This window comes from Hemiscyllium ocellatum, chromosome 12 (assembly GCF_020745735.1).
Source record: "Hemiscyllium ocellatum isolate sHemOce1 chromosome 12, sHemOce1.pat.X.cur, whole genome shotgun sequence".
In the NCBI taxonomy this organism is placed as follows: Eukaryota; Metazoa; Chordata; class Chondrichthyes; order Orectolobiformes; family Hemiscylliidae; genus Hemiscyllium; species Hemiscyllium ocellatum.
Window position 1 is genome coordinate 65,068,729 of NC_083412.1, and position 19,550 is coordinate 65,088,278.

The window sequence follows — 19,550 nt, forward strand, 5'->3', positions numbered from 1 at the left end:
GTCAGGTCCACACCCCCCACCAACCCAACCTCCACTCCCGGCACTATCCCCTGCAACTGCAAGAAATGCAAAACTTGTGCCCCCCCCCCCCCCCCAAGGGATCCTTCCATATCCGCCACAAATTCACCTGCACCTCCACATACATCATTTACTGCACCCGCTGGGAGGAGATCTAATCTAGGTAGCTGTGGGAGTCGGTCGGTTTATAGTAAGCCACTTCATCAGTGGATTTTCAAATTGAAAATTTTCATTTAATGGGATATCAAATGAAAGATTATTGTTCAAAGTTTGGGAGAAGATTTGTAGCTCGGGTGCTCGTTGTTGTTGTTCTATTCGCTGAGCTGGGAATTTGTGTTGCAGACGTTTCGTCCCCTGTCTAGGTGACATCCTCAGTGCTTGGGAGCCTCCTGTGAAGCGCTTCTGTGATGTTTCCTCCGGCATTTATAGTGATTTGTATCTGCCGCTTCTGGTTGTCAGTTCCAGCTGTCCGCTGCCGTGGCTGGTATATTGGGTCCAGGTCGATGTGCTTATTGATGGAATCTGTGGATGAGTGCCATGCCTCTAGGAATTCCCTGGCTATTCTCTGTTTGGCTTGTCCGATAATAATAATGTTGTTCCAGTCGAACTCATGTTGCTTGTCATCTGAGTGTGTGGCTACTAAGGATAGCTGGTCATGTCATTTCATGGCTAGTTGGTGTTCATGGATGCGGACTGTTAGGTGTCGTCTTGTTGTCCTATGTAGTATTTTGTGCAGTCCTTGCATGGATTTTGTACACTACAGTTATAGGACAAGCCAAACAGAGAACAGCCAGGGAATTCCTAGAGACATGGCACTCATCCACAGATTCAATCAATAAGCACATCAACCTGGACCCAATATACCGGCCACTGCAGTGGACAGTTGGAACTGACAACCAGAAGCGGCAGGTACAAATCACTATAAATGCCGGAGGAAACATCACAGAAGTGCTTCACAGGAGGCTCCCAAGCACTGAGGATGTCACCTAGATAGGAGACGAAACTTCTGCAACACAAATTCCCAACTCAGCGAATAGATCCACAAGAAAGATTATTATGCAAGTGAAGGCCTTATGGGCTGATGGTGAAGATATATTAGCATGGATAGACGACCAATTGAAGGAACTAAACAACAGAGTAAGAATGTGTTGTTTTCAGGTTGGCAACTGTTGCTTTTTATTGAATGGCAGAACAAATTCAAAGGGCCAAATGACCCATGTCCCCATGTTCCTATTAGTGGAGGGACTGTGCATAATATTTCTGAGCTTGCACACCATACAGAACTAAATGATAAAGAAAGCTGTGAGGAGGAGACAGAGTTTGCAAAGGGATAAGGACAAATTAAGTACGTGGGCAAGAGGTGGCAAATAAAATATAATATGAGAAATTAGGCTAGGAAGAATAGAAAAGAAGGATTTTTAAAAATTGTTGGTAAGTTATTAAATGTTAGTGTTCAAAGAAATTCAGTCATCATACAAGAAGGTTAATTTGCAGATAGTTTTAAGAAGATAAGTAGTTTATTTGCCTTTATTGCAAGAGGTTTTGAGTACAAGAGTAAAGAAACCTTGCTGTAATTGTATTTGACTTTAGAAAACAACACCTGGACTACATTTTGATCTTTATACAGAAGGAAGGATAGAGAAATTGCCTTGACCCTAGCCATGAGAACTATTGTGCTGCACTGACCACATTCATTCTGTTAAAGCCAGTTGATGACTACCCTCCCACATTATTTCATGTATTCCAATGCACTGACATTTCCTACCTTTTATATCACAATTATTGTCCCCTCTGCAGCAGCCCAGTATGTTGTCTCCACTGCCCAAGATTGACATCCCCAACATCCTTATCACAGGAGTCGACCCTGATGGTCCCCCTTGATTTTTGTGAATAGACTGTCTGTTTGGGCTGATAATGACCTAACCTGATAATAGACAATAGGTGCAGGAGTTGGCCATTCTGCCTTTCGAGCCTGCACCACCATTCATTATGAGCATGGCTGATCATCCTCAATCAGTATCTTGTTCCTGCCTTATCCCCATAACCCTTGGTTCCACTATCCTTAAGAGCTCTATCCAACTCTTTCTTGAAAGTATCCAGAGACTTGGCTTCCACAGCCTTCTGGGGCAGAGCATTCCATACACCCACCACTCTCTGGGTGAAGAAGTTTCTCCTCAACTCTGTTCTCAGTGGCCTACCCCTTATTTTTAAACTCTGTCCTCTGGTTTGGGATGATTTGATTTAATTGGATGACCAGCCCTGCCTAATGAATGATCAGACCCTTGACAGATCTCTATGCAGTTCCCCGACTGACTCACTAATTCCAGACTTATTGCACCAGACATACAGGACTGACCATGGCCCACTCCCTGAACTATAATTATACAATGCCCCGGACCCTGACTACCCAAGTGATCATGTCCAAGCCCTTGAACTGATATTGAATGATGCCCTTGACTCACTGTGCCAGGACCCTCCTGACTGACAATAGCCCGCCCCTTAATTTGATTGAGGACTACTCCTCTTAAACTTTGAGGCATGGCCATTTGATAAAATCCCATGCAGTGTCCTTTCTGCATTGGCACATACTGTCAGTGTGACATTGAGTTAGCATGAATAATGTTGTGGAACATGTCTGCCCTCTTGACTGATCATTGCTGACAATCATGACAAGTAGCTTGGATTTTTTACTGTACTAAAAGGCAAGACAGGAATATTGTAAGCATCTAAGTTCTGAATGAGGTGGCGAAGTACAAAAAGCAAGGCATGGCAGAGGTGCCGTGAACATCCAAGTAGATGCAAAGTGAGCGAACATTAAGAGAGAAACAAAGAGCCCCGAGGTGCAGCCTGCTCCAATGCATTAGCTGGCTATATTTCCCTGCGTGCATTGCTATGGAAGATATTGGACTTCATATTGGTGGTTAACTGTGTTTTAAGTGAATCGAAGAGGTACCATGATAATATATTGAGGCTAGTGCATGTTGATGCCAATCTCCATGGATGAGGGTGTGTAGGCAGTCACTATCCAGAAGTATGCCCTGAGATCCTGGGGACTGTTGTACACAATAGAGGCTGGAGAGGGCAAATAAACTGGAGCTGCCAGGTACCTGCGCTGACTTTCATATTGGTGATTATCATTGTCTGGTTACTCTCCGCCGCATGGGAGAATAACAAACTGCATATAAATGAGCTGAGAAATGCATATAACAATATGTAAATGTATGCAAATGGACCTCTCAAAGCTCACTGGTGAGATTCATGTCTTGCTGTTTAAACCTTAAGTGGAAATCCGTCGTCTATCTCTTGATGCCAAGAATCTAATTTTCCATTCTCACCATTGCCCTTGTCATTTGGGGCTGGGAAGATTCCACCAATAGCCTTCAAATGAAACAGCAAAAAACTGGCAACTGGAGGTAATAATCTTTGTTAATAAGTAGAATCGTGTTAAAAGATATGTAACTCATTTTAGCCTTTAATACACTGTGACCAAACATTACAATATATTTACCTCTTTATCAGTTTTGACCAAGAATTTCCAATATGCTCCCCAGTAATATGTTTTAACATCAGGTTTTACAATGGGCTATTGTTTGTGGCAACTGCAACAATCATTTTCAAGCTGATTACTTTTTGCAACTTTTTAAATATATGCATCCTCTCATAAAGAAATACAGATCAGCAAAAATGGTCTCCAATATATTTGTTCAGCAGAATCATAGTAATGTTCAGAACCATGTTGTCATTTTCACCTTTTCTTATTAACTACAGTTTATAAAATTCAAAGTAATTGTAGTTCAGTCTTTTTTATTATCTTGGTGCAGATTTCCACAAAGGCTTAAAATTTCTTTAGGTATGTTTGAGATGAAAATGACCTCCACTATGTATCATATAAAAAAGGCCACAAGCTTTGTTTCTAAGGATACCATTGTGGCTTTTTAGGAAGTACGTGATGAGGAAATGCTATTTTGTAATCCTGCCATGTCTCCCACGTCTTAGAAGTTCAAACTGAACAAAGGAATTGAACTTTCCAGATAAAACAATTGATCTACATAATTCAATATTCCAAAAAAATCAAAAAAACTTCTATTCTTACATTTTCTTAGAACTGAAGTTCATAATACCATGATAAGAAAAACTATATTGAAATGTCTTTTTTATATCAAAGAATGTAAGCACAAAAACTGTTGCTTTTATGTAGGTTAACTAAAATTATAGACCAAAACAAATGTGTTAATGGAACATTATAGTGTATGATGTTCAAATTGAAATGTTATGGATTATATTCAAATGGTCTCGACAAATAATCACTTTGGCTCAATTTGCAAGTGGAATGACAGGACTGGATTCATAGTTATATTGATGAAACTCAAATCTACTGTTCCACTCTATCTGTTCTATACCTATATTTATTTACTTTTATGAAATTAAATTTATGAAATAAATTATATAATAAGTATTATATAATTTATTCTTGTAAAATATTGAGGAAAACCCACATTTTATTTAGCTCCTCCTAAAACATCTGTACTTTTGTTGCTGGCTGCATCTCTATCCAGAACTGCTGAAGCCAGTTGAAATGGTATGCCATTTTATTGGTCTTTTCAACTTGAAGTTTTAAGTTCAAACTTGTATCTTATTTGTTACAAATATCACATCTTTCCATCTCTGCAACATTTTTCAACTCCTGTATCTCATTTACTTTTCAACTGAAACTCTTAAATTTATGGTTTTGGTAATATAGTTGTGAACTTTAATGACCTTTTTGCCACTTTGGGTCATGTAGGGGAAATAAATAATACATCTTTCACCTGAGATGGTAAAGTTCAAGAATCAATCAATTAAGCCTGTGATATGTGAGTGTAAGGCACCTCGTCTTCAGCCTGAGCTAAGCTTTCTTTAAAGTAAAAATAAAATGACAGATTGCTACCTGAATGGCTGTACATTGGGAGAGGGGAGTGTGCAGCGGGACCTGGGTGTCCTTGTGCATCAATTGAGGAAGGAAAGCAGGCAGGTGCAGCAGGCAATAAAGAAGGCAAATGGTACGTAGGCCTTCATTATGAGTTTTGAGTACAGGAGCATGGACGTGTTACTGCAGTTATACAGGGCTTTGGTGAGGCCATATGTAGAATATTGTATGCAATTTTGGTCTCCTTTTCTGAGGAAGGGTGCTCTTGCTCTTGCTCTCAAGGGAGTGCAGCAAAAGTTTACCAGGTTCATTCTAGGGATGGCAGGATTGACATATGAGTAGACGTTGACTAGGTTAGGATGGTTTTCGCTGGTGTTCAGATGAATGAGGGGGATCTCATAGAGACTTTTAAAATTCTAACAGGACTAAGTTAAAAATCCTACAACACCACATTATAGTCCAACAGGTTTATTTGGAAGCACTAGCTTTCGAAGCACTGCTCCTTCATCAGGTGGTTGTGAAGAATAAGATTGTAAGCCACAGAATTTATAGCAAGAGTTTTTATAGTATGATACAACTGAACTTTCTATTTAAGAAGACCTGGATTGTTTGTTAAGTCTCTCATCTTTTTGAAAGAACTGCAACCAACATGGTCATTCTAAGGTAAATCCCAGAACATTCTCAAGTGAACTTTAACAATTGGTGCCATGTCAGCTTAGATAATGCATTGAAGGTGTGAGATGCCCTGTGTGAGGCTGTCTGTGCCCCAATGTTCAGACTGATTCTATTCCTAAAAAAGGGATTTACAGACTCTTACATGGATTCATATAGTTTTTGAGCAAAATAAAATGTAATTCTGCAAGTACAAATTCACTTCACAAACCTATATATGTGTATGGGTGCATGTCAGTGTGTGTATATTCGGGGGGGGGGGGGGTGGTATGAATGTCTGTGAGAGTGTGTGTGAGTGTAAAGGGGTTTAAGTCTGTGAGAGGGTGAGAGTATGGGTGTGTATGAGAGAGAGCGCTTGTGTATGAGAGATGGTCTGCGTGAGTGTATGGGTCTTAAGGAGTTTGTGTGTATGGATGTGTGGGCATGTGGAGTGCAGTGGTATCACCTGCAGTGTGACATGAAATCAAAGTCCCCGTTGAGGCCATCCCAAGGATACCGAACTTGGCTATCAGCCTCTGCTTGGCCACTTTGCTTTGTAGCCTGTCTCGAAGTCTGCCTTGGTAGATGGGCACCTGAAGATCTGAGGTCGAATGTCCCGAACCGCTGAAGCGTTCTCCGATTGTGAGGGAACACTCTTATCTGTTGATTGTTGTGATGTCCATTCATCCATTGCCATAGCCTCTGTTTCTCCAATGTACCATGCCCCGGGGCATGGTGTCCCCACGTGTAATCCATGTCATCACTCTGCCACATCTTGCAGTGACCACCGTGACAAGGTTGTATGGTGTTGTCCTGAAAGCCAGGCAATTTGCTGCAAACAATGATCTGTTTGAGGTTTGGTACTTGTTTAAGGGTGAAAAATGGAGGCATGGGGAAGGTCTTGGCGAGGTGCTCATCCTCACTGATAAGTGTTGCAGGCTGCAAAGAACATGGGTTATTTTTTTGGTTCCTGGGAAGTGACAAACAGGACTAAACAAGGTAGATGTTGGGAGGATGTTTCAGATGGTGGGTGTGTACAGAACCAGGGGTCACCATCTGAAGATTTGGGGTAGACCGTTAAGGATGGAGATGGGAAGACATTTCTTCACCAAAAGAGTGGTAAGCCTGTGGAATTCATTATCACAGGAAGTAGTTGATGCCAAAAGATTGAATGCATTGAAGAGGCAAGTAAATATGACACCTGGGGCAATGAATCAAAGATTATGAGGAGAAAGCAGAATTAGGCTATTGAGTTGGACAACCAGCCATGATCGTGATGAATGATGGAGCAGGCTCAAAAGGCTGAATGGCCTCCTCCTGCTCCTACCTTCTTTATTTCTACTAATAAAAGCAGAGGGCTGTCAAGAGGGTCATTAGGAGAGGCTTTGGCATCAGTAAGGGGATCAAGGTTTATAGGGAAAAGACAGGAAAGTAAATTTAAAGAATATCAGAGCAGCCATGATCTTATTTATTTGTAGAGCAGATCCTCATGGGCTGAATGGCCTACCTCTGCTCCTACATCTTATGGCCTTGTAGTCTGAATCAGACATTATGATACCCATGTGCTTGAATGTTACAAAAAAAGAGTAATTTATAACATGGTGTAAAATACCAATGATAAATTATGACTTTCTTTTACCATTGTACTAGAATGCTAATTAGGAAGAGTGTGATTTAAATCTTTGATTTATTGTTGCAAAAATAATAATTTTGAAAAATAAACACACAAATCTCAGCTCAGGGCAATGCAGGCAAAATCCAATTTTATCCCTGTAACTTCCGAAAACTTGGAATGAGGCATTTTAATTAGTCAATGCTAAACTTCTGGCTGAGTGGGAGGAATTCCTTTGAATTCTTCTTAATGGACCATAAATCAATAACAAAAAGAAGATTGGAGTACATTTTTGTCACATAAGTGAAATCCTCTTCCAAGTGGCTGAAATAAGGTATAAAAAAGTAATGAATTCCTCAACATGTTAGCAATCAATATGGAAATTCCTAAAGTAATATTATACAAGTGTAAATAACATGTGAACAGGGATTGGACTTTACAAAAACAGTTACATATGTTGCAATTTTCAGAATTCACAAAATACCAAAATATTTGTTTTAAATATGTCTAAAATCAAAACTACATTACAAGTGTGATTTTATACAGTACTTTGTAAGTCTACTAATGACATAATTTTTTTTCAAAAATCTATATGATGAAATAGCAAAACGTTTTTAAAGTTATTCAATATAGAACAAGCTTGGATAGGAACAAGTCCATTCAGAACATTGATTTTATTTCCCATTTCTTTACATTTGCAATTGAACTTGTGTTAAAAGCATCCAGTTGACACCGCTATAAAATTGTATTATGATGTACTGCTTCACAATAAGATGCCTATATTAGAAAGTTATTGGGTTGAATTCTATATGCGCTGAAAAAGTTGCTGTAGAAAGCTGAAAAATTAACACATTTGAGTAGAAGATTCTTTTTAAAGTAGTTTTTCAAGTATGTTTTCAAATCAGTTGGTATATTAATAAATCTAAATAGGGTGCAAGATGTTCCCAGTGTACGAGATAATTTTCAACCTTTGTAATAAATTAGTATGTGGAATATTCATCAATGAAGATAGAATTGAAAATGCAGGAATACATGCAGAAGGGTACCTTTCTACAAAACGGCATCTTAACTATCTAAGTAAAGTCTCAAACATTTCATCAGTTCCTACTAGACATATCTTGATAATAACATGACCAGAGGCAATTGCTGTTTTTATGTAGAATGCAATGTAGAAGCTATCCCACCCTCCTTACCACCCATCCAGTAAAAACAGAAAGTATTCTGTTCATGAGGATGATGTCAGGATTGAGGCCTCCAGACTAATCTTTGCATTGACTGAGAGGTTCACCATCACCCAAAAATTCATGCCATTAATTTTCATTCCAATACAATGACTTTGAAGTTGGTGACTCTAGACTTGTCAAGGCTGTCAAGTAGTTACAGAAACTGCTGGAAAAGCCCAGCAGGTCTGGCGTTAATCTGTGAAGGAAAATCAGTGTTAACATTTCAGGTTTGGTCACCCTTCCTCTGGGTTTTACTTGTACCTTTGGTTTTTGTCTCATGTTATTCCAGTCATTTGGTTTGTCTCCAGCATCACCTTTAGTTTTAAGTTTTTTTATAATTATCTCTCTGCTTCATTTAATCAGATTATAGATCATCCTTTCACATTACTCACACCGTCCAACACGCTTGGTCACCTGCAGAGACTTACTATTTGATACTCCCCACTCACACCATTTGTATGATCTTTTGATCTCTCTGCCCATAAATTCTGTGTTCTGTGTGCTTCTCTCTCACTTCACATGATGAAGGGACTATGCTCCAAAAACATGTTATTTCAAATAAACTTTTGGACAATAATCGGTGTCATGTGATTTCTGACTTTAAAATTCATCCAAACTCTTTATGGGAATAACTGACAGAACTGAACCCCCCCCAAAACAGTCTTTACAGTAAATCCAAATCTATTACAACAACTAAGGGTATTCCTGAAACCATGTGGGTCCAATTATAAGCCAGTAGACAATAAATCATTTCATAAAAATGTCTGCCAGGAATTTTATTCAAAATGAATCTTTCATAGTACTTGCTACATTGGTTAGCCTTGTGACAATATAATGGGAATATAACAGCTTATCGAAGTTGGATTGCAAGAATCTGAATTGAATGAGATTTTGAATCATTGATGTGACATGATTTGAACATCAGGAATAAATTTTCTTAAGTAAACTGAAGTCTTTTTCATGTCACATCATTTTTTTTTCCTTATACTTACAGGTGTATCCGTTGGTGTTCAAGTGACCATTTCAGAACAGAAGAAGATAGCTATGTTGTTCCAGCCTGTTGTCCTACATTGTCAGTATTCTACTACATCTGCCCAACAACCAGTGGTACAGTGGCGCTTTAAATCATACTGCAAGGACCGTACTAGAGATGCCTTCAGCATTCACAGCACAGCTGCACACGTCATCAGCCAGAAAGAACAGAGTCCTACGTGGGACCCATATCTAGATTGTGCAGACAACAGTCGTACTGTCCGAATTGTGGCTTCCCGTCAGGGTTCTGCAGTCACCTTAGGAGAGTACTACAAAGGACGAGAAATCACCATTATCAATAGTAAGGAATTTTATTTCCAACAAATTGCATTCTATGAATAAGGATGATAAGTGAATTGGATGTTTTTATCACTGATTTTTTACTGCATAATTATTTGCATAAGGGGTTTAAATAATGACTTAATTAATATTCATTAGAACAATCATACCATTCTATTTCAAGTTGATGCTGTCGTGACATTCCTAGCTTGCATAAACACAACCCCTTTCTACACAATTGATGGGATAAAAGTGAGCTCCGTAATATTTGTTTAGGCCATTGTGACTGCCATTTGGGATCCACAATGGTGTCAACAGTGTGCATGAGGTTGATGCAACACACTCCAGCTGTCACTGTGTGCACATGCACTCAACATCTATTGCAATCTGAGTGGGCAGATCAGATGTTAATCAGCATGCCTCAATGCTGCTACTTTGCAGCTGGATGTGCCAGTCAATGTTTTCTCTTAACCTGGCACAATCATAGGCATATTAAACCGCCTGAAATCCCCTAAGCAATGCTGTTTAAAGTGATCATTAACTGCTTACATTTTAATAGTTGGTTTACTTTCACTACTATTGTACACACCTTTTCATGCTCTCTATTATTGTTTCAAATGACAAGGGGGAATGTACTGCTGATGTACTTTTTGCAGAGTTCATGGGTATCGCATAGACCAATTGCTCCCAGACATGGGCACCCTAATAGGCATTCCCCTTGATTACAACATAGTTGAATGAATGAGTGGGCCCATGCAATGGAACCGGCTAATGGAAATGGAAGATGGAGGAGAAGAATGAAGGGCTTTCAGCAGGAGGCCAAATTTACTTATAGCACAGTTCTGCTGCTTGAACCTCAGTACGAATCAATGTTTGAGTTGTGTGTGAAATGAAATAGTTCATCAGCTGTCTGCTGCAGTCACAATTCAAATTCCGTGCATTAAAGGACTGCATTGCAAGTTGCAATGATGATGACTATTGTTATGATCTTGTATGCAACGGCATCCTTCCAGGCTGGAGTTAGAGATGTTTCTAGCATTTTAAAGTTCGTAATCCACTGTCACATCTGGAAGGTCACTGAGTTCTCTACTCAAACAAAAAATGTAACTTGATTTTATTTCCTTTTCGTCAACAAGAAGTAGATGCAGGAAGCATATTGATTTGGAGGCTTCTCCATGGTATATGGTATCCTTGCAGACACATGATTTTGCAGGTGTCATCTCTGATCTATATGGGAACAGGAAGAGATTCCATTCTCTGAGGATGCAGTTACCATGTGAACACAGACAATTTGTCACTTGGTGCTATTCTTCCACTTTAACCTCTGTAACCCTACATTACTTTTCATTTTCAGGTAACAGTCTGGTGCCTTTTTTGAACGTTTTAGTTGAAGCTTCAGATTAACTGTCAGTTTAACTTTGGTGGGGAAACTTCTAGAAACAATAATTGGGACAAAATTGACAATCACATGGACAGCTTTGGAGTGAATTAAAGGAAGTTAATGTGTTTTTTTTATTGGAAAATCCTGTTTAACCAACTTACTAAAGTTTTCTAAAGAGGTAGCAGAGAGGGTTAATGAGAGCAATGCAGTTGCCCTACACTTTCAAATAGTGAATTTCAGACCTTATCCACTTGATGCATGAAAAAGTAGTTCCTTAGTGACTTTTGCTTCTTTATCAATCACTGTAAGTTTGAGTTTTTGTCCTTGATCCTTTCATGAGTGGAACCCTTATGTGCCCTGTCCAGGACCATCATGATTTTGAGTTCCTCAATCAAACCTTCCCTCAGCTTTCTTTTCTCTAAGATGGACAGTCCTAATACCTGTAATCTCTCTTCATGACTGAAATGGCTCATTTCAGAAACATTCTCATGAATCTTTTCTACACTCTCTCGAATGCCTACACATCTTCCTAAAGTATAGTGCCAAAAACTCGATGCAGTACTCCAGCTGAGGCCAAACTAGCATTCTGCACAAGTTCAACATAAACTCCTTCCCTCTTACTCTATATTCCTTTTAATAAACCAAGGATGCAGTATGCTTTATTAACCTGTACTGCAGCCTTCAATGACTTACACATTTATGCACTCAATTCCCACTGCTCCGGCTTTAGAATCGTGCCCTTTGATATTGTCTCCTCCCATGTTCTTCTAGTCACGACAAATCACTTCACATTTCTATGCACTGAACTGTATCTGCCATCAAATTTTAAATGTCCAATCAAAATTCTACACTATCCTCCTCACAGTTCACAATGCTACCAAGCTTTGTATCATCTGCAAACTTTCAAGTTGTGTCATGAATATAAATCAGGCAAACAAAGTCCCAATTCTGATCCCTGGGGCACTCCATTACAACCTTCTTCAACCCAAAAAGTATCTATTTACTGCTACACTGTTTGCTTACTCAGCCAATTCTGTATCCATGTTCCTACTGTACTTGTTACGCCACAACATTGTATTTGCACATGGCTTTCTGAGCCTATAATTCACCAATATTATTTACCATGCTCAGTGCACTTACATACATGCATGTAGCCCTGATTTAGACATTATTACTTTCTTCCTTACTTTGGCCGAATCATGAATTTGCTATTCTCTGTTCTAGTGCCATCCATGTCTCTTAATATCCTGTGTATCTTTCTGTTTCTGTTTGATTGTTATCTCTTGTTTGCACACCCCTGTCAAATTAGTTTCAACCCTGCCCAACAGCACTAGCAAAATGCCCGCATGTAACTCGCTTGCAGCTGTATTTACGTGCAAACTGTTTGGTCTGTATAGGTTTCATCTCCCCAAAGCTGATCCCAAGAATCTAAAACCCTTCCTCTGAACCACTTTTGCAGCCATGTAATAATCTGCTTTATCCTCTTATTTCAATACTCACTTGCACAGGGAGAAAGCTGGTAATTAATAATTTTGTGTTCTGCTTGCTAAATTTCTACCTAGCTCCCGTAGGTCTGACTGCAAGACCGCATCTTTCCTTCCAGTTTTCATTGGTTCCAAGTAGATACAAGTTGGTGACTGTTCCTCCTCCCCATTCAGGGCACTCTATAGCTGCTCAGTGACAGCCTTGACCCTGGCACTTGGGCAGCAACATACTTTTCTGGATTCACATCTGCAGCTGACGAAAGGCCTACCCAATTCCCTAACTATTAAAGCACCTATTACTACTGCTCTTCAGGGTTTCTGTACAGCTGAAGTACTCATGGAGCTATGAACTAAGTTCTCACTGCACTCTTCAGGTGAATCATCACTGTCATCAGTATTCAGAAATGAAAAGTGTTTGGAAAGTGGGGTGCATTCACGGACCCTTGTCATAAATCATACAGCATAGAAACAGACCCTACGGTCCAAATAGTCCATGAAACCAAATTTCCCAAATTAAATGAGTCACATTTGTCTGCATTTATCCCATATCCCTCTAAACCTCTCTAATTCATGTACCCATCCAAATGTCTTTTAAATTTTGTAACTGTACCTGCATCTATCACTTCCTCTGGCAGTTTGTTGCACATATAAATCACCAGCTGTGTGAAAAGGTTGCCCCTCAGTTCTGTTTTAAATCTTTCCTCTCTAACCTTAAAAATATGGCCCCTAGTTCTGAATTCCCCCACCCTAGGGAAAATACCTTTGCTTTCACTGTAGCTATGCCCCTCTTGAATTTATAAACCTCTATAAGGTCACCCCTCTATCTCTTACACTTGAGTGAAAAAAGTCCCAGTCTATCCAATATATCCTTAACTCTAATCCAGCAGTCCCGGCAACATACTTGTCAATCTTTTCTGAATATTCCCCAATTTAATACCCATAGCAGGGTGACCAGAACTCTAGGCTGTAGTCCAACTCCTACCTGCCTATTCATTTTTGATTGTAATGCCTCTCTTCTTGCACCCTTTTAAACTCTGGGTTGCCCAATTATAAATGTCCTACCTATATCCGCAAAACTGCTATCTTCATGGATACAGTTCAATGACTCCAGCTGTGTTCAAGCTGCTGCAACTGACAATACTTCCTGCACAAATAATTATCCAGGACCCCTTCAGTGCCCTGGAGTTCCCATATAGCATGCAATGTGCTTTCCTGAGAACAGAACAGCTCTGTCATTTCACTATTTATTAGTTAACGTTGTTACCGGTAATAAACTTTACAAATACCAATGAACCTTACTGCTAATAATAAAGTTTACTGCAATTAATTTGGTCCCTCTTGGTGAACTCTCATACTGTTTAACTCTCTCAATGCACACTGTTACAGACGTTTTACTAGCTACACATTCTCTGTTGTGCTTGTAGTTTACCATATGTTAAACCAGGGAACATACTCCTCAGGTTCGCATTCACACCGATGCCTACAAGTTTTTTTTAACAACTAGCTATGTACACTAAAATTACATCTCACACTTACATATACAATCTGGGTTTTATTCCATTTACATTACTATTATATGATATACACAGCTGACAGGCAGATTGCTTGCTAACAGATTAAATGATTGAATGAATAGGAAGAAGGAGTTTTTTTTGGATTCGAGGGTCATCTATCATATGCCATCCATTAAAAGTGAAGTACCCCTCTGAGACCTGTGCAATGACACACCATCCCCCTTTCTCCATTAGAAGCACAGGAAACTTGATGGGCATACATTTTGAGGGTCATACAGTGCAACTGGAGCTAGTTTTTACTCCATTATCACAACTCGGCTGTGTAGCTCCACTCTGCACCATGCTGTCTATCATTATGGATACATGTCTTATATTATGGATTTCTAGTTACTGCCTAGTGTAATACTTTCAACATCAAAGTCATCACATTCTATGACAAAGGATTTGGACATGTACAATTCAGATTGTCATCAGTTTCATCATTGAATTTGACCATAGAATAGAATCATAAAATACCTACAGTGTGAAACCGGGCCATTTGGCTCATCCAGTCCACATCGAGCCTCTAAACAGCATCCCACCCAGACCCATCCCCATCCTATCCCTGCAATCCTACATTCCCCATGGCTAATCTACCTAGCCTACAGTTCTTTGGACTGTGGGACGAAACCGGGGCACCCAGAGGAAACCCACACAGACATGGGGACAATGTGCAAACTTACACAGACACTCACCTGAGCGTGGAATCAAACCTATGTCCCTGGCTCTGTGAGCCAGCAATGGTAACCACTGAGGGACTGTGCCACTGTTTGTGACAACAATGTATAACCTGGTCTGGACACAATTTCATAGCATCTTTCCACAAAACAATGTATTTGTGCAAATACTTCAACCTGTGATGCTTTGCCCTAAATCATGTTGGAGTAACTGTTTCCTTGCTCATTGAACATGCTTTTGTACTACTTTCCCGTTTCTTTCCAATAATACATGTCCATAATGTGGTTCGATGATAAGAATGTGTGATAGAATAACCACATGGATCTGTCTTTTAAACATGAGAGCTGCAGTTCTGATAAACTATTGCCCTGAGGAGTTGCTCATAAATTTAATACGGCTTTCTGAAAACCTTGGCAAGTGGCTTTGCACTTAATGATCATGGACTTCACTGTGCGAACAATGCAAGACCATTAGATTGCAGACAGTGAGAAGAGGAGGTAATGCAATGAATATTCCACTTTTTGCATGTGTCTTGGATTGGTGCAATAGTGTATTACAGAATGGTGTCAGACAATTTGTCAGGGAACACCAAGCATACTGAATATGATGGTCAATATGTCAACAACTGTTGCACGAGTGGAATCTTTGATTGTCTTACAAAAGGAAACTTGTTGAAATAGTCAGTCCACAGAATGTGGACATAGACAATATTAAATCGCAATCTTGCATTATGGCACAGAAGGAATCTCATGTGAAACAAGAGGTCCTTTCATGTTGTTGAAATTGATGGAGTTGACATGTTTTACATAACTTTAATCAATTGATTAATGTCTTTATGTATCTCCATGTTTTTCTATGTCCATGTGACATATAATCAAGCGTATCTTGATATAAAGCACATGGAATTATTACATTTTGCCTTTGAAAATAATATGTAGAGAGACCTAGTTTGTCTCTTCTAGTTTGACTAGAAAGAATACCTTTGCACATGGATGTATTCAGGCCAATCGCTGATGATGATCTTCTTGAGTTGTTGTAACAGGACATCATCAGACATAGCTTGGTGAAACTGCTCTGCTTGGCAATGACCAAAATGAATGAGATTAATGTAGAGATCGTCTTCTCACCTGGATTCAACAATATCCACTTGTAAGTCAAGAAGAATATCGTTTTTAGCTGAATTTGGAAGTGTGCTAACAGCATCAGAAATCTGTGGCCCTAGTTTGTATTGTTCTTTGACATCGAACCCTTAGATACTCGCAGGTTGAAGTTGTAATCATAGAAGTACATAAGGGGATTTATGAGTGTTGTTTCACTACATGTAGATTCTGCCCCAATGTTGTCCTCTAAGATACATGCAATGTCTATCTGAGCTGGTGGTCATGAAACAATAGGTGTTGGGGACACCTAAATAATTCAAATTATTTTAATGCAAAATATAATGTAAATATCCTGCAGATCTTTGCTTCATTTCTTCAAATAGTGGAAACAGATTATGATGGAAATTGGTTAGTAAGATTGAGTGAGAAATCAGAAGTCTAAAGGCGAACATCATTCAATTAATTTGGAATAAAAAGGTTACTCCAAGAGCTAAACAATCCAGTGGCACACATGCATGGTGGGAAGAGGGGAAGAAATTATTTATTTTCTAATTCCCTCATGTTACTGGAATTGCATTTTGGAATAAGTGCACATATTTAGCTTCGCCTCTTGGCTGATGTTTAATCAGCGATGTCCAATGTTTGTGTTTCATTTAATCTGTATCTTCACTGGTGATACTGGTTGGAATTTTATGTGTTTAATACTGTGGTGTTTTTTACATCATCACACAGGTTGCATGTCACCAACACCTTCTGAATGGCAGCTAGGGATGAGCGATAAATGTTGACCCAGCCAGCAGTGTCTATATCCCATGAATGAATAAAAAATACAAAACATATATAAATATATTCTCTTATTACAAAAATTTCGACATAAATTTTGACAATGCAATTTGTCCTGAACAGGCGTGTGGAATGGGTGATCGTGAACAGCAGTCTGTTTGACAGTGTAGTTGGTTTGTCTCAGATGAATCACTGTTAACTTAATCATTTTCACAACACACATCATACTTGAAATTTTAAAATGCTCCTGATTTTCAGGCTGTTGAGAATTTCAAATTACAATTGATTGCAGCTGTCTGTCACCATTTGTGATGTTACAAAATTGGCTTCTCTATCTACAGTAACCTTTCTAAATTGATGGTAAAATGACATTAATGACAATATGTTGCATGTTTGTAGATGAAAGTTTGGCCCCTTTTTTTGTCCAGGTCAATTATGTATCAATTATGGGTCTCTTACAGATGCAGATCTCCAGATTGGGAGGTTACACTGGGGAGATAGTGGGGCTTATTACTGCTCTGTTATCACTCCAGATGACATTGTGGGTAACAACGAACAAAGAATGGAACTTCTTGTGTTGGGTGAGTATAAATAACAAGTATGTTTAAGGAGGTACTTGCAAATGTGATTACAAATAAATAGCAACTGTTTACTGGATTAATCCTCAAGGATTTTTGTATTATATTGTTTTGTACACACACATTTATTTATTGTGATGCATAAGTACAAATCTTTCTTTCACTTACTGTAAAGATTTGAGTACATGTTATATGACCCAGAGAACTGCGCTGGTATAGACTATTAAAACAGTTCTTTGGGTCATATAACATGTAAAAATGTGTAAAAATGATCTAGATACTGCTACTAAGGATCAATAATGATCTAATTTTTAATTTTTGTACTCATAGTAAATTCCGTTTTAAACTAACCTTTTCACATTTTTAGTGTTTGATTATTGCATAATTGCATTTTTTTAGAATTGTTCCTTAAGTTAAGGAAGTTCAAGTGCATACATTTAACACCATTCACTTTCCTGCATTATGTTCACAAATTTTCCATTGTTCAAACTTTAATCAGAACTAATTGACTAAAGGGGCAATTGGGCTGTGTTTTTTAATATTTCATATAGTGTTAAATATCCTTTCAATCAAATTTGGCCTAAACACCAGAACATTGGGTTGAATTTTATTGCTCTCTTGCCAGTGAGTTGGAAGGCAAAGTGTCTCATTAAACCCAGATCGCAGCCTGCCTGTCAGTGGGCCAATGTATTCCTACTAAAGGACCTCATCGCACCATTGTTGGAATTTAACCAGCCAAATGGTCAGCTAGTGGCAGCCTCCTTAACATACCCCTGGGCTATTGAAGGACAGATTCAAGATTGACCACATCTCCAGATTGAATTCCATCACACTGACATGTGAAAACCCAGCTCATCCCAACCCCTGCCATCAAGATTTGTCTACTTGGCAGCTGGAGAGATCTCATAAGCCCAATCAGTACAGTGCACTTCTGTCCCAAAATAATGTAGGGCTGCTAACCTCTAGCTGGTAGCTTCATGAGACAGGGCTTCCTATTCTTGAGAGGCAAAACTCCCACTCTCAGCTTATTAACAGCCAATTGCCTTTTAGATGGGGGGAGAGGGGTGGTGTTGCTTGAGAGTGAGTAAGTGGGAGTTGTTGGCTAAGGAACCTAGTACTTTGTATAATTCAATTCAATGCCTTAACTTGTTCCAGCTTGAACTCTGACTTTAGCAATTTTAGATATTAGTTTTTCCCTTCACCAACAGGGGGTGGCCTGTTAATGTGAACTGAGTCTATTGGGATTTTGGAAGGAAGATGCAAGTTGATGTTTTGTACACCACTTCTTTGTCAGAACATTTTCTGAGTGCACATCTGGATTAGTTTTCATAAATTATATACAAGCATATTACTATCTAAAAGAATATTACAGTATTTATGTTGTAACTGCAAATGATAATTCTGGCTAATATTTCAAATATCTAAGTATTAAATGTAAAATCATTTAGAAAAATTATACATAATAAAAATGTTAACCTCCAAAAATATATCCTTTGGCACTAGAAAAATTCTTAACATGCTTAAGTTTAAATGCTTGATTCAAATGTCATTGATATACCACTGTGTGGACATGTTTGTGCTTCAGTGGACCATAACTTTTTGGTGCTCAGATGCAGGACACTGACTAAGCACTAAAAAGATGTTATTGAACTTGCTAACAAATGGCATTTACATTTGTCTGATTGTAGTACAATATTATGAATAAAATTGTTTTATACTAATCTGGTCAAGTGAACATTTTGATACCAGTTCAGCACTTGTAAAAGATCAAACTGGTCATTCATACCTGATTAATTATTGTGACTGTTAATTACCGTGAAATGGAAAGAAAATGGTTAGATAAATAATTAGGACATACATTTAGCAGGTATAATTACTGGAGTAAACTCTACATTTGTAATTTTAAAATTTGTAATATCACCCAACTAATACAATCTTCACACGGAGTTGGATTTGATAGATGCAATAAATAGAGGAACAATACTACATGAGACTGACTCAAACTCTGGAGGTGGTTAATGACTCAAACTCTTAGACCGTGTTATAGAAATATAATAGCTCAGATTTTTTAATCAGTGATGACAGGATGGTTCTCCCTGTGGATACTGAAAAAGCTGCCCACAAGGATTTAGTGGCTTCTGGCATGAATTTCCCCTTTAACAAAGTCAAGTTCATCCTTGCGCCATCTGTGATCTTTGGTGTTTGGATCAGTGAAGTCATCAAACAGGTTGAGCAGCTAATTAAATAGAAAAAAAGGGTCATATTATGAAAA

The 19,550-nt window shown here is 38.7% G+C and overlaps 1 protein-coding gene across 1 annotated transcript in view; it reads left to right on the forward strand.

The window, feature by feature from the left end:
• LOC132820594 (immunoglobulin-like domain-containing receptor 2) overlaps positions 1–19,550 on the forward strand; it is a 145,723-nt gene that overhangs the window by 57,426 nt on the left and 68,747 nt on the right. Inside the window, exons 3-4 of the mRNA XM_060832799.1 lie at positions 9,405–9,743; positions 17,162–17,281. Coding sequence (XP_060688782.1) covers positions 9,405–9,743; positions 17,162–17,281 — 459 coding nt within the window. The remainder of the gene's footprint in view (positions 1–9,404; positions 9,744–17,161; positions 17,282–19,550) is intronic.